The 15,506-nt window shown below is 41.5% G+C and overlaps 1 protein-coding gene across 1 annotated transcript in view; it reads right to left on the bottom strand.

Moving 5' to 3' along the window:
• usp10 (ubiquitin specific peptidase 10) overlaps nt 1-15,506 on the bottom strand; it is an 84,290-nt gene that overhangs the window by 23,882 nt on the left and 44,902 nt on the right. The window contains exons 5-10 of the mRNA XM_085991781.1: nt 14,662-14,753; nt 12,509-12,618; nt 12,201-12,256; nt 11,808-11,911; nt 8,302-8,401; nt 1,407-1,584 (exon numbers count right to left, since the gene is read on the bottom strand). Of these exons, the coding sequence (XP_085847907.1) occupies nt 1,407-1,584; nt 8,302-8,401; nt 11,808-11,911; nt 12,201-12,256; nt 12,509-12,618; nt 14,662-14,753 (640 nt within the window). The remainder of the gene's footprint in view (nt 1-1,406; nt 1,585-8,301; nt 8,402-11,807; nt 11,912-12,200; nt 12,257-12,508; nt 12,619-14,661; nt 14,754-15,506) is intronic.

The following is a 15,506-nucleotide window of genomic DNA, read 5'->3' as shown; positions in this document are numbered from 1 at the left end:
TCGGACTGCAAGGGACCGACTTGGGATTTTACCAGTCTTTTCCTCCTGATATACCGATAAAAGCTTTTGCAGTCTGTCTTTATGTTTGCTGCAAGTTTACTTTCGTATTCTATTTTCCCCTTCCTGATTAATCCCTTTGTCCTCTTTTGCTGCTTTTTTATATAAAGAGAAATGGTGTGTGCATGTGCACGCGTCATGTGTATGTTTGTGCGAGAAAGATGGAATAAAGGCACAGTACTGAGTACAAACCTGTTGCAGCATTGTTTTTGTGTTCAATAAACTTCAGAACATGCATTAAGCTCAGAAGGACTGTGTTTTCCTTGTTGTAATCAAGTTCATTTTTCAAAAAAGTGCATTTTCAATGTAGCCTCTACCTATCTACTTATTTCCTGCTATGTTGACAATTAGGGGGTGGACAGAAAGAGTGAGGGGCAGTGAGAAGGAGATCTTGCTACCCTGCCCATGCCCCGCACTGCCCTCAATGCACAAAGACATGAAGAATCCATTAACAGGCCAAACCTCATTCAATCCCAAGCTGTGCCACACTTCAGGTTCACCTTCCACAGTTCTGCCAAATCTTGGTTTCCTCTCGATAGACAGACCTGATGGGCCAAATACCTCCTGTAAACCTCCATGGTTCCAAAAGGTATACTTCTTCAGCATCTTTTCAGTAAAAGGGCTATATTTTGGGTTTTATTTGGATTCCACCCCCCACCGCCAACCAATTATTCCCTTTTAAAATAATTCCAAATGGTGAAGAAACAAATTTTAATAGGTAAAGTCATTTACTTACAGTCATTTTAAAAAGAACTTGGGCTATCTTTTCTACCAGATTCAACTGATCCCAACAGGAGGAGTGGCCATTGTGAATGCCTCAACATCACGTAGTTCCCCGCTGAAGCAAAATCTGGTCAATCAGCTTTTCTGTTTATATATTGGAGCATTGTAAATAAATGGGTCATTTTTCATAGCCCATTTTTGGAACCACAGTGCTGACCAATGTACTGCCGTCCTCTTTATTTTGGCAAACACCTAATCAAAGAATAATGAACTGCTAACTTTACATACTAGCTCTTTTATTCAAAGGCTGGCATTGCCAACTTGATCAGCTTAGTTCCCACCATGTCAAATGGTGACCGCAGCAGTAAGTCAGCCCCATGTACAAGGTAAATATTATTCTTTTAAAAGTCCACTTTTCAAATTCTCCAAGTAAACCAAATCAAGTGTCATAACAAAAAACAAGTTACTAATGCTTAATCAAGTGTTTGAAAACTATGGAGTTACTGTATGTGCATACAAGTCATACAGAACCATTAAAAAGCTCCATAAGTGTAGTAAAAGGAGTTTTCATAACACAATTACAGAGGTTATTCAATAATGAAAAATACACAGGGACCATTAACTACCTTATGTGTCCACCAAAGACATCAGTGATGGGGGTTCGAATGAAGTCAGCTTGGCGAGTAACAGATGTTTTATTGCGGGGTCCTACTTGTTCCCATTCATCCTCGCTACCTTCACCTTGCTCCTCCAGGTCTTCTTCAGTTCCTTGTTGCAATTCAGGTCCATTTGAAACAGCATTTCCTGTAACAAACACAAAACAGAATTACTTCAAGATAAGCCTTACCAGCTTTTCACTTGTTGCAGTCTATATTAAAATACATTTTATAACAGCATCCCTGTATATAGTCCCAGGACTCCCTAGGAATAAAAATAGTAAAACTCCTTCTTGCCTTGGTCATAAATACATTCACATGAATGCTTGGTTTCTCTCCGTACTCACTTGTAAAGTACAGATTATTTAGCTACACTAACATCAACAAATTTTGAATTAGTCATTAAGCACAATAAAAGTTATCTAATCTTGAGATGTGACAAAATATTTTCTGTAATGCACTGGCACTATACTTGCCTTTGCTTCTACACACAAGAGGACCCAGACAGAACAAAAAGCTTAAGCCATCAAAGCTTAAGCACTTGGTTAACTATTCATAACTTGCATTGAATACAAAAATAGAAGTCTTCTGCACAGTGCTTTCATGACAGAACTTTAATCTGCAGCCATGTGTACAATTTGTTGGTAGTCAAACTTGTTTTCAACCCCAGTTTGTCAAGTATTACAGGAAACTTTGGTTTATCCGGAGGTTGTATGTCCGGAAACCTCGATCTAACGGCAGAAATTTTAACAGTCAGGCTCTGGAAAGCGTCTCTGTAGCTTAGCAACAGCTTCAGAGACGCTTCCAAGGTACGGGCCAAGTGTTTACAAGCTGTTGCTAAGCAACAGTGTTTGTTGTCAGATACGGAGATGAAAACCTCCGTATCCTTCAACATCAGCGCTGGTCTATCCGGAAGTTTTGATAGATCGGCAGCAGCTCGGTCCCGTCGGTGCCGGATATCGCAAAGTTTCCTGTAATTCAATATTTTAAAAAGCTCATCAGTAGACCAATAAACCCAAGAAATAGGAGTAGGCAATACGGTTCTTCGAGCCTGCTCCACCATTCAATAGGATCATGGCTATCTTCTAACTCAACTCCACTTTCCCACCCTATCCCCTGCTCCCTCAATTCCCTTAGTGTCCAAAAAAACCGAATCGATCTCGGTCTTGATTATACTTAACGGCCCAGAAATTCGGGTCTCCACGGGTGAGTACGTACGGGGTGCTCACCCATAAGCCCAATGGAAGTGCCGGTTTCCTACATGCACTGCGCATGCGCGGGAAACCGGCACTTCCGTTCCCCTGAACGAAGGGGTTCAGAGTTCGAACGCGTGCGCGGGAGAGGCTGCGCGTGCACATCAAACTTAGGTTTTATTTTTTGCAGGTTTTCCCGGGAGGGTAAGTCTGCAGAATTTACACACATAAAAAGGTACGGCCTGTTTTTTGCAAGGTAAGTGGTGAATTAATTAAAATTATAACATTTTTTCCACAGGTTTATTATTTTTAAATACTTTAAAGCAAGCTAAGTTTATTTTTAGCCCCGTTAGAAAATAAAATTATTTTTTTCAAAAATTTAAATTGTTTAAAATAGTTATTTCATGTAATTTATAGTTTATTTAAAAATTGTGATTTTTAAAAATTTATTTGAAGATTTAGTGATGTTTTGGGGCCGTAGTATTTATAAGTTTTGACAGCTCTTCTTGTCAAACTTATGAATGGAGCATTCCCTGCTCCGATTGGCTCCCCATGGTCCACATGATCCCAGGGGACGTTTCGAACTAACTGCGCCCCTGGGATACGCAAGTACTGCGCGCCGGCAGCAGGACCAGGCCCAGGGTTGGAATCCCACGCGGGCCCACAGCACAACGGCCGGCGCTCAAGGTAAGTGCAGGTCGGGGGCTTGCACCCGCGGGAAGCCTCCGACCCGAATTTCTGGGCCAATGACTGAGCATCCACAGCCCTCTGAGGTAAAGAATTCCACACTGATGGCAATGATCTTTTTGTCCTATGCCACTTCAGTGCTCTTTATGAAATGTTTCAGCACTACTGGAAAAGTCCTACAACTGGAATTATTATCCTGATAAATTCCATAATCTGATCGTTGAAGGTGGCAGGGCAGGTTGAGAAAGCAGTTAAAGCATACGGGATCCTGGGCTTTATAAATAGAGACAGAGAGTACAAAAGCAAGGAAGTTATGATGAACCTGTATAAAACACTAGTTCGGCCTCAACTGGAGTATTGTGTCCAATTCTGGGCACCGCATTTTAGGAAGGATGTGAAGGCCTAAGAGAGAGGGCAGAAAAGATTTACAAGAATGATCCCAGGGATGAGGGACTTCAGTTACATGGATAGACTGGAGAAACTGGGGTTGGTCTCCTTAGAGCAGAGAAGGTTGAGGAGATTTGAAAGAGGTGTGCAAAATCATGAGGGGTCTAGACAGAGCAGATAGAGAGAAACTGTCCCCATTGGCGGAAGGGTCGAGAACCAGAGGAGACAGATTTAAGGTGATTGGCAAAAGAACCAAAGGCGACACGAGGAAAACCTTTTTACGCAGCGAGTGGTTAGGATCTGGAATGCACTGCCTGAAAGGGTGGTGGAGGCAGACTCAATTGTGGCTTTCAAAGGGGAGTTGGATAAGTACCTGAAGGAAAAGAATTTTCAGAGCTACAGCGAAAGGGCAGAGGAGTGGGATTAGCTGAAGTGCTCTTGCAGAGAACTGGTACGGGCTCGATAGGCCGAATGGCCTCCTTCTGTGTTGTAACCATTCTATGATTAGCTATCATGGGCCAAGTTCTAGCACATACAACCACTGCAGCTCCCTTTTGACCAAGTTGGAAGAAGTGTTGCCTGGGGTCAGAAGGTTGCGCATTCAAGACCCACTCCAAGACAACAGCAGCTTATATATTTATATAGCGCCTTTAACGCAATAAAACATCCCAAGGCACTTCATAGGAGCGTTAGCAAAAAATAAATTTGGCACCAAGCCATATATGGAGATGTTAGGGCAGATGATCAAAAGCTTAGTCGAAAAAGTAGGTTTGAAGGAGCGTCTTAAAGGAGGAGAGAAGAGCGGAGAGCAATGGTCCTGTTTAGCTACGCAGCTGTCTAAAACTCCCATGCTGGCCAATTGCCGGTTTCTCAACGGAAAAAAAATCACGTATGCGTGGAAGGGGCCACGCACCCCTAGAGAGGTGGAGAGATTTAGGGAGGGAATTCCAGAGCTTAGGACCTATGCAGCTGAAGGCACGACGAGCAATTAAAACCGGGGATGTTCAAAGGGCCAGAATCGACGGAGCGCAAAGGTCTAGGGGGATTATTGGGCTGGAGGAGATTAGATAGAAGATGGGGGAGGGAGGCCATGGAGAAATTTGAAAACAAGGATGAGAATTTTAAAATCGAGGCATTGCTTAACTGGGAGCCAATGCAGGTCACAGCAAGCATAGGAAAGATGGGCGAGTGGGACTTGGTACGAGTTAAGACACGGGCAGCAGAGTTTTGATTGACCTCAAGTTTATGGAGGGTTGAACTAGGGAGGCCAGCCAGGAGTGCATCGGAATAGGCAAGTCTAGAAGTGATAAAAGGCATGGATGAAGATTTCGGCAGCAAATAAGTTGAGGTAAGGGCAGAGATGGGCAATATTACGAAGATGGAAATGGGCGGTCTTAGTGATAAAACGGATAGGAGGTAGGAAGCTCAATTTGTGATCAAATATGACACCAAGGTTGCGAACAGACTTTGTCAGCCTTAGACAGTTGCTGGGGAGAGAGATCAAATCAGTGGAAAGGGAATGGAGTTTGTGGCGTGATCTGAAAACAATGGCTTTGGTCTTGCTGCTATTTAATTGGAGGAAATTTCTACTCATCCAGTGCTGGATGTTGGACAAGCAGTCTGATAGTATAGAGATGGTGGAGGGTTCGAGAGGTGTGGAGGAGAGGTAGCGCTGGGTATCATCAGCGTACATGTGAAAACTCACAGTGTGTTGCCGGATGTCACCGAGGGGCAGCATGCAGATGAGAAATAGGAGGGCACCAAGGATAGATCCTTGGGGGGCACCAGAGGTGCCAGTGCGGGATTGGGAGGAGATGCCATTTGCAGGTGATTCTATGGTTACAGCTGGAAAGATGGGAATGAAACCCGGCGAGTGCAGTCCCATTCAGCTGGATGACGATGGAGAGGCGCTGGAGCAGAATTTTGCGATCGGCTGTGTCAAAGGCTGCAGACAGGTCCAGAAGGACGAGAAGTGATAGTTTTACCTTTGTCGCAGTCAATTAGGATGTCATGCGACCTTGGTTAAGACTTAAGCCCATAATCTAGGCTAACATTTCAGCGCAGTACCAAGGGAATACTGCATTGTCAGAAGCAAAGGCTTTTAGCTGAGACGTTAAAAGAAGCACTGCCTTCCTATCTGGGTATGGATAAAAGATTTCAACACACGATCCAGAGAGTCCTGGCCAACAGGACGACACTGAAACCTGTAAATTAGACACCTTGGGTACTGAAATCAACGGTCTTTTTTTTGCAGTTGTCCTTATTTTCAAAATGGTTACTGTAAAAATATTCCCAATATTCAAGAACAAGCTGAGATTATGATCAGCACCTAATCAGCTACAACAATGCTAAGAATCCCCCTCCCACAAACCAGCATTCAGCTCTGTTCACTTAACAGTTCTGCAGTCTAAATTCACGTTTCATTTCAAACCACTCTCACTTAGAGCAGTGTAACTTCAGTGATGAACTGCATTTATCAGTTCTCTTACCAGCATTAGGGGACAGAATAAAAAAGGGGGGACTGTGAGGACGGGTTGTGCCGGTATACTGAAGCTTTCAAAGGCAAGTCTTAGGACAGATTGAGAACATCTGGACAGGAAAAAACAACCGGTCATATTCTGTGCAGGAGTGAAACTGCAGTTTTCTGGTTGATCAGTGAGTTTGCAGGCCTGTCCATCATGCTATAGAGCAGCAGAGAGACACAGAGACCGGGACAGCCAGCCACCTTCACTCCCCAAAGTCAAAACTCCTCAAAAAAGCAGATCCACCATCAGAAGCCGAAGGAAAGAAGACGATGGCAGGGTCGGGGAGAGCTGCCAGCAATCACCGAGTGTCTGGGCGTGACCAATATTCCTGCAACGGTGTGCTTGCACGGCTGCACAGTAATCCAAAAGGTCCCGCGCAGGCTAACATGGTAAATACCGCGAATGCGCAGTAATTTAAAGGGAACGCGCGTTAAAACAGGCCGCGCAGAACAAAGCGCAGCTTACAGGGAACATTGGACGTGACGATGGGGCAGGAAAGGACGGCCCTTCTCACTGTTCACATGGGCTTTCCTTGATTTGGGAGGCTGATGAGGTCAGTGCATGCATGTCAGCACCAGGTGGCAGCCACGTTGGTAAAGAAAAACGGCTTTGGGCGAATGGGGCGTTCCTTACCCAGCATCCATAGCGGTGGAGAAACACGGGACAGAGCCATTCAAGCATTCAATCCCAGAGATAGAGCGGTTTCTCTGCCACTGGGTAAAGAGCTCCCCATTCCACAAAAGCGTTTTTTCCCTCACAAAACCCTCCGTCGCATCGCACTGACCTGCCGCCCAGTGTTTTAAGTTGCAAAAGGGCTTGGTGCATTAAAGGCGAGCCGTAGTTTGTAATTTGCAAGTGTCCATGGTTTCAGAGTGCCTTTTGTACATTTTACCATGCAAGTTATTTGGGTGTCTCAATAAGTGTCCGTTTTTCAGGAGTGTCTGTATATACAGGTTTCAGTGTAACTTCAACTACCACCACCAAAAAAAATCACCCATCTCATTTGCTGTTTCCAAACTGATTGCCGTGTTTACATAAATATTACTGCTTACACTTCAAAAGTAATTAACTGGATAGGAAGCACTTTGAGGCATCCTTGAGGACACAAGGCGCTATATAAATGCAAGTACATTCGTTCTTTCAACACATTGTGCACAAACCAAACTCCAGGAGCATTTTAAGACTAGGTAATAAATTCAAGATTAAAAGAAAATATGTGGAACCTCTCTGATACTGCACTTCTACTCAAATAAGGTGAGGCTGCAAAATAGATTACAAGCAATGTCTGATGACGCGCGACAGCGGATGCCAGTTTTAAGTCGATAACTACATTGGGAAGATACAAAGAACCTCAACACACTCATTTAGGAAGTCCATGATACAAACTCAGAGGATTAGTCTGACTGATTCTGTATGATACTGTGCATACAAATATTGCACTTCACAAAACAAATATTTCATTAAATAACTTTTAATTTTGGAATCATCCCCACTTTTATAGATTGCCCTACGCCTCTGGTTAGTCTCAACACCATTCTAGGATCAAGAGGACGAGAATGACCAAAAATACTGTACGCCTTGCCTTTAAATGGAATCACAAGATTAAGTTTGCAATTGAAAAGAAAATGACATAGATGTTTCAACTAACATTTGTTGTAACATGCATTAAATATGCATAACGCAGTAAGAAACTAGTCACATTTCAGGAAACACTATACAGGTAGACTACCTTTTATCCGAACTTCCGAAAACCAAAACCCTCTAAAAACCGAAGGTTTTTTCGTTCAGCGTAAGTCGTGCACACGACATGACCAGAGTGGCGCACGACCCCGACCCCCGGCCGACCCCCCCCTGCCGACCCCGACTCCCGCCGACCCCCACCGCCGACCCCGACCCCCCCCCCGACAAATTTCCTAGTCTTATAAAATATCTTCCGAAATCCGAAATTTTCCGAAAACCGAAACACGGCTGGTCCCGAGGTTTTCGGATAAAGGATAGTCTACCTGTACTTACAAAATCCTGGGGGGGGGGGGGGGGGGGGGGGGGTGAGAGAGAGAATTAAAGATCACTTACTTTCATCCTGAGGAGTAATCAGTTTCTTCAGCGTCAACATTTCCTCATGAAGACCATTTAGAATGAAGCCCAGATATTCTTCTGCATCCTCTTGCCGACCCTAAACAAGAAAATGTGACCCATTAATTAAAATACATGTTCAAATAAACACAAGCTGAAAAAGAAACTAGTGATCGAAAGTTTCAGCAGGAAAAACAACACTTGCATGTATATAGAATCTTATGCAATCTTTCAGGACACCCCAGAGTTTTTCAATCCAATGAATTATTTTGTTTTCTGAAGTAGTCACTGATGTGGAAAAAGGCAGCAGCCAATTTGCACACAGTAAAGTCCCACAAACAGCAAGTGAGATGAATGGCCAGTTAGGTTTTGTTTGTGCTGTTAGTGAGCAAGGAATGTTGGCAGGACCCTAGGAGAACACCCTGCTCCTCTTCAGGTTTATGGCACAGGATCTTTAGCATTCACACGGACCACTGGAACAGACAGATGGAGCCTCGGTTTAACCTCTCATCATTTCGCATGCAGCACCCTCTAACTACTACACTGAACTGTCAGCTCAGATCAAGTCCTCGAGTGATCCTTGAACCAACGATCTAATTCAGAGGCAAGTGTGTACCAACTGAGGCAATACATTTATTGATTTTTTTAAAGCCAAATTTTGGTAATAGAATATAATGATGAGCATAAAAGAAAACATAACTGGGTTTTCAGGATATCTGGGATATGCATAAAGGCAATACAATAAATGGTAGTAACAGTTTCATCAAGGAAAAGTCTTAAACACATTTGCTTCAGGGTCAACTTGCTAAAGTAGCAAAATCAAGAACAAACCTGACCTGAATAAAATCAACCATCACCCTCTCAAATAGAAAAAGACATGATGCCCGAGTGTGGTGCAATGCATGGTGCAGTTACTATAGCCACTTCTGAAACTGCTTTCTTGAGTAGGACCTGACCAACACAGCTACAACAGTTGCAGAGCATATGCAAGGGATGTGTATGCAATTACCTTTACTGGCAGAAAGCGACTGATGTAAGAAAGAAGGCTATCCACTTTGGCTTTCAGCTGAAGCAGACAATATTACCTAGCCAGACAATATGCTTTGTGAGGAGCACTGTTTTGTTAGGAGACATCTTAAACGTGTCTTCTTTGGGGGGTGGTTGGGCTTACTTGTGCTCCGATCAATGCAATGTCAAACGTTTGTTTACAAAAACACAGACCATCAACCGATTGCTGATTGAAGCCCCTATAGAAAAAGTGTCAGTCTTGGCTCAGTGGCAGTACTCTTGCTTCCGAGTCAGACGGTCATGGGTTCAAGCCCCTCGCCAGAGACTTGAGCACATAATCTAGGCTGACACTTGGGGGAAGTATTGCATTGTCAGGTGTGCCACCTTTCAGATGAGACGTAAATCTGAGGCCCCATCTGTCCCACAGATGGATGTAAAAGGTCCCATGGCACAGTCTTGTGATTCAAAGAGCGGGGGAATTCTATCAATGTCCTGTCCAACATTTATCGCTCAATCAACATCACTAAAACAGATCAGATCATTTATCTTGTTGCTGTTTGTGAGATCTTGTGAACAAATCTGCTGCTGCATTTCTCTATATTACAACAGCGACTATACTTCAAAAGTAATTCTTTGGCTGTGAAGCACCTTGGAACATTCCGAGGACATGAAAAGCACTATATAAATGCAAGGTCTTTCTTTCTATACAGTTTGCAATGTAGGAGTCATGAAGGACCTGAAGTAATAACTGACGTAGATACCAAATCCATTCCACCGTGTTGTAAATGAATTTCGTGGAAAGAGAATGAGAACAAGTAATGACAAGTGGGAAATTCCCACTGAAGGATGAAAGGTATTTTTTCTGATGAGTCATGTTCCTTATGCAGGCCAGAATGTTTAGGTCTGAAGATACAATTTTGGCTACTGATACTATGCAACAAACTCCAGAAATTGCAGCTAGTCTTGCATCAGAAACTGGAGACTGAAATGTCTATAAAAGGGATAAATAAGATAAAAATGCCTTGATGCATTAAAAAAAACTAGGTCAGAATGATGCTCACATCAACTTTGCTGCTAGATTCAAAGGAGATAATACAATGGTAAATTTATCCTGTTGGACCTTCTTTATCAAGCATTTATAGGAAATCACCAACTAAAAGTTGTCAAATAGAAGAGGCTTGGGCTACCACAAGCCTAGCTACAGTCACAATGGAGGAAGTCAGCCTTTTGCCAGATTTTTTATTTGCAAAACTCCATCAAGAAATGTTATGACCACTGACATCAAGCTGAAAAGTTGTTGGGTGGGTTCAATGTAAATATGCCTGCACTCAAGAGAAAGGTATCTCGTAAGTGATGTGCAGGATTGGTCTGCTGTCCGATCACAAACTTAATCCATGCGCATACCAGGTTTTTACCATTTTCCTTTAGATTTTCTCTACCATATAATCTGCTCAATCATTGACAGCAGACTACTTATGGCAAAGGAAGGGAGATGAAAAACAATCATTCAGCATTTTTGAAAAAGCTACAAATGCATTTGTAATTTTAGGAGAAGTGTTTGTGGATGGACTAACATACCACAAGACATTTGCTTCTTGCAGTGCAAGGGAATTAAGAAGTCAATTGCACATGGTAGCACAGTGATGTACAATGTTGGAGTTCCAACAACTGCATTGTGAAGATGATACAAGATGTCCATGATTCCCAGTGGGGCGGGGGTGGGGAGGAGGGGTGGAGGAATCCCCAATCTTAACTGTAACAGTATGGGTGGAGTCACTAGGCGATTTCTCTAGAAAGCGGGAAGCTTAGAGGGCCATCACTCGCATTCACCTAACAGCTGACTATGCACCAGCAATAGCAGAGTGATTGGGAGCAGGTCTCCAGCACTCCTCAATCAGGAAAAGCGATTGATATGTCGAGACTTGGGGGCGGGGAAAATTAAAAATTCAGTTGCAGACAGAGACAGTCGAAAACAACTAATGATTATTAAAAAATACCTTTCAGCATCACAGGAAGAGCATGGCTCGGTGACAACTCTCCTCTGTGAGGAAGGGCACGGCCTCTCTTCAGCACCTCCCACTTTGGTACGAGAGAGATCGGAACAACTCAGAGGTGTGGGGGGAGGAGAGAGAAGAGGAGAAGTCACGGGCATAAACTCACATCCCAATCCTTGGCACCATGCACTGCGCCACCAATAACTTTTCCATTTTAAATTCCACTTTGACATACTGGTTTACATACAGGATTTTACCATTATGAATTATAAAAATGATAACGCCAATCTGGATTGTTAATGAGCACAAGGGTCTTACATCATTCAATTTAACTTTTGTTTACATAGTTTCACTGCAGCATTGCATATTCAAACTGCAACAGAACAATAGCAGTGGCACTAAAAGGACTTGATAACAGTCAATACTACTGAAACTCCAAAACACCATTTGGGATTAAGCAAACCATTACAACATACTTGAGTGCAAACAATACCCTAAACTTACCTTTTCAGATAAACTTGACTTGATAACCGTCAGCAGTCTATAAATGTAGGTTGGTTCGAAGGGGATTCCAGTGCGAATATCTTTAACAGTTTTATCACCCGTACCTTACAATAATTATGAAAGATTATGATCACAAGAGGTTCTAGTAAAATGCAGAAAAAGTAAAGCATATGCACAGCAACATAAATTACTTCTAACCATTAAAGATTTTTTACTTTCCATTTTGAAACACAAATATTATAAGTGAAAAACTAATAAACCATTCTGTAGCTATGTATTCAAACTACATGTCATTTTAATGAAATTTTTAATAAAATGGACTTCACAGTAGCCTTTATTAGCACACAGGCACACAGATACACCAGTTAAGGTGTTACTTCAGAAATGACATACCTGGTTTTATCTTGGAGGGTACTGGCATTGTACTGAACTCATTCATCAGTCGAACACTATTTAAATCAACAAAACAGAAGAAATTACAGTTTAGAGATCATTTTTAATCAAATTTGTTATGGTGTTTAGTCTTTTAGTAAAATGACAATAAAAAATCTGACTAAAAATTCTTCAAAAGTAATCGTATCAGACATACCACAATTTGATCATTCACAATGTCTCACCAGTTTTACTTTTACATTTATGTAAACTACTCTAGCATTTTTCAAAATATTTCAAGTATATTTATAAATATATGCAATACATACAAGCTGTCAATCATCGGTGTAGAACTTCGAGGTCTCTGTGTCTCATTATATATCGGAATAGACTTCATCAGGTGGTACATGGGTGGGCATGCAACCAAAGCTTGCAGAGTCTAGGTCATATTAGTTAAGGGGATAAATAGTTGAGTTTCATTTGCTATGGGTCTACAACCCACAGTGCTTACTTAAAGCTAAGCATGGCAAGAGTCAGAAAGTGAAGGCAACAGAAACTTTTTTTCCCAAATGTGCAGCAATCAACTGCATCAAAATATGTATTTTTATTATCATTTCTGATGGATTTTGAAGACTGCACAAAACAAGGATCATGCCCATTACTGTGACTGGCTTGGCTATTTTAGTCATACACTCTATTTTTATGCATAATTTTGGTTTTCATTAAATACATTGGTATCCTATTAAGCAATTTGAAGATAGCTTGTTCCACGTGTACTATCAATGTTGTACAGCATGATTAAAATCCTGACATTTGAAGAAAAAAAACTAAAAGGACAGCAAAACGATTTAGTCAAATATTTTTAATTCTTTAAAGGGTATTCCTTTAGTTTGTTGCAATAAGTAATTGTGAAGATACACAAGCAAAAAACGTAACTTGAAAGTTATTTAAAACAAGCAGGTTGATATATAACATTGGAAATTAGTTTTGGAATTCAATAAAATTCCCAATAATCAACTGCTTATCACAATAGCCTCATAAGAAGGCACCAGCTGGCACGTTCTGTAGCTGTCCTAACTGGTTTAAAAATAAAAAGAAGAATGCTCCGAAGATTGCCACAGTAAGTATTTTAAAAATAGGTGATGCTGAATTAGGATGGGTGGGGAAAGAAAGGGAGTGAGAGTTAACCTGGCACAATTTATAATCAAAATGTAGTCACCTCATTAAAAGGGGCTTTGACATCAGCTTCCAAAATCACCTGCATAGAAATTATTGCAATGCAAATCCCAAACTTATCCAGCTTGACTAGACCCTTTGAAACTTATGGGGCTGTCATAAATTAACATAGAAAACGGTAAAAAAAATTGATTGTCGGGGGGGGGGGAAGAGAGAGAGAGGCGGGTTGACAAACCCTTTGTTTCATTAAATAAATAAGTCTTTCAAATTTTGGCAATGTAAAAAATGAATATAAAATTTGGAAAATATATCTAAATTTTGCTACATTAAGCATGTTAGGAAACGGATAATGCCGGGCAATAAATGCTAATCTAATGCTTTTTATTCCAAAGTACTGGACACTCTCACTATAACTCAGCTTAAGTGCATTCAAACCTGTAGTCTAATTCAGAGATTCAGATCATGTTTCGATACTATTTGAGCTCCAGGTCTGACATCATCTCATTCTTTAATGAGATTAAAAGGTGATAACGATTCCAAGTTTTGTCGGTTCAAATATTATTTTACAATGATCGGTGAATGCATTCTCAAGAAGGATCAAGTAAGTATTACATCTTTTTCCAGTTAGAATGACGGTGTGCTTCAATTTTATTGACTTCCAAACCTAAGTTCCAATGTTATTCATCAACCTGCTTGTTTTAAATAACTTTCAAGTTACGCATTTTGCTTGTGTATCTTCACAATTGCTTATTGCAACAAACTAAAGGAATACCCTGAAGTATTAACTTGAAAATTATCTTTGGCTGAACATTAAGTTTACCTCATGTCTCCGTGAAGTGCCTTGGGATGTGTTTCCTTCCACTTTAAAGGAGTTACATAAATGCAAACTGGCATTGTTGACAACATTGTAAGCTTTGCAGATTTTTGGGTGAAGACTTACCATACACACTTCCATAACTGGAAGAATGCAAGAGGCACAGAAGAATCTTAATGGGGCCCAACTTCAAAAATGTTTGACCAATTCTTGCTTAGAATGGTTTCCAGACATTTCCAGCACTGCTTTCTGCTAATTCCAATACCTTAGCAGTGGCACCCAAATACATTACTTATTGCAAATTGACTTTTATCGCCCACCAGCACATTTCTAGAACTAGAAAATTCATTTCAATAAGCCTTTCACAAGAATGGTTATAAAATACATGCTCAAATAACCATATTTGACACGAGAGCTTTCATTTCCAGTCTCAGTTGTACGAATGGATTGGTGGATGTTAGACACAATGTTATATTCAGATTTTAAGGATACAGCATTGATGTAGCACCAATTGCTTTTGTTGATCAGACCTCGAGGTTGCAAAGACACTGGTTTATGTACCAATTTCACAGTTTCCAGCAATTCTGTAGATATAAGGGAGAAAAAAGTGTTACATTATAAGATTAATCTCTTGAAATTTGAATCTACCCATTCAAATCAATTTCCACATGGCCCTTGCAATGTATTGTGTACCAATCTTAAAGCAATTCATCAATAAATTGAAAAGGAACATTTTGCTCAACAGATAACTATGATATAGCATACTAATCAAGATTCTATCTGCGTACTCCCCTGCCCTATAACCTATACGTTCCCTCAATGCGCAATTTTTTTTTTCCTCTTTGGCCTCATTATCTGCCTCAGGCAGCTAGTACACATGGCAACAGCACCACAAACATACTCACTGTCTCAGCTTATCTGGGATAGATTCAGAACAGATCTAGCAGCTCAAAACTGGGCATCCATGAGGCACTGTGGGCAATCAGCAGCAGCAGAATTGTATTCCGTCACAATCTGTAACCTCATGGCCCGGCATATCCCTCACTCTACCATTACCACCAAGTCAGGGGACCAACCCTGGTTCAATAAGGAATGTAGAAGAGCATGCCAGGAGCAGCACCAGGCGTACCTGAAAATGAGGTGCCAACCTGGGGAAAGTGCAACACAGGACTACAGGCATGCTAAAAAGCGGAAGTAACATGCTATAGACAGGGCTAAGCGATGAATGGTGGTGGAGCATTAAACTACTAACAGGAGGAGGAGGCTCCATGAATACCCCCATCCTCAATGATGGTGGAGCCCAGCACGTGAGTGCAAAAGACAAGGCTGAAGCGTTT

This window comes from Somniosus microcephalus, chromosome 6 (assembly GCF_052327205.1).
Source record: "Somniosus microcephalus isolate GS21.2 chromosome 6, FLI_Smic_1.0, whole genome shotgun sequence".
In the NCBI taxonomy this organism is placed as follows: Eukaryota; Metazoa; Chordata; class Chondrichthyes; order Squaliformes; family Somniosidae; genus Somniosus; species Somniosus microcephalus.
The sequence above is the reverse complement of the archived record's forward strand: the minus strand, read 5'-3'. Positions and strand labels throughout refer to the sequence as shown.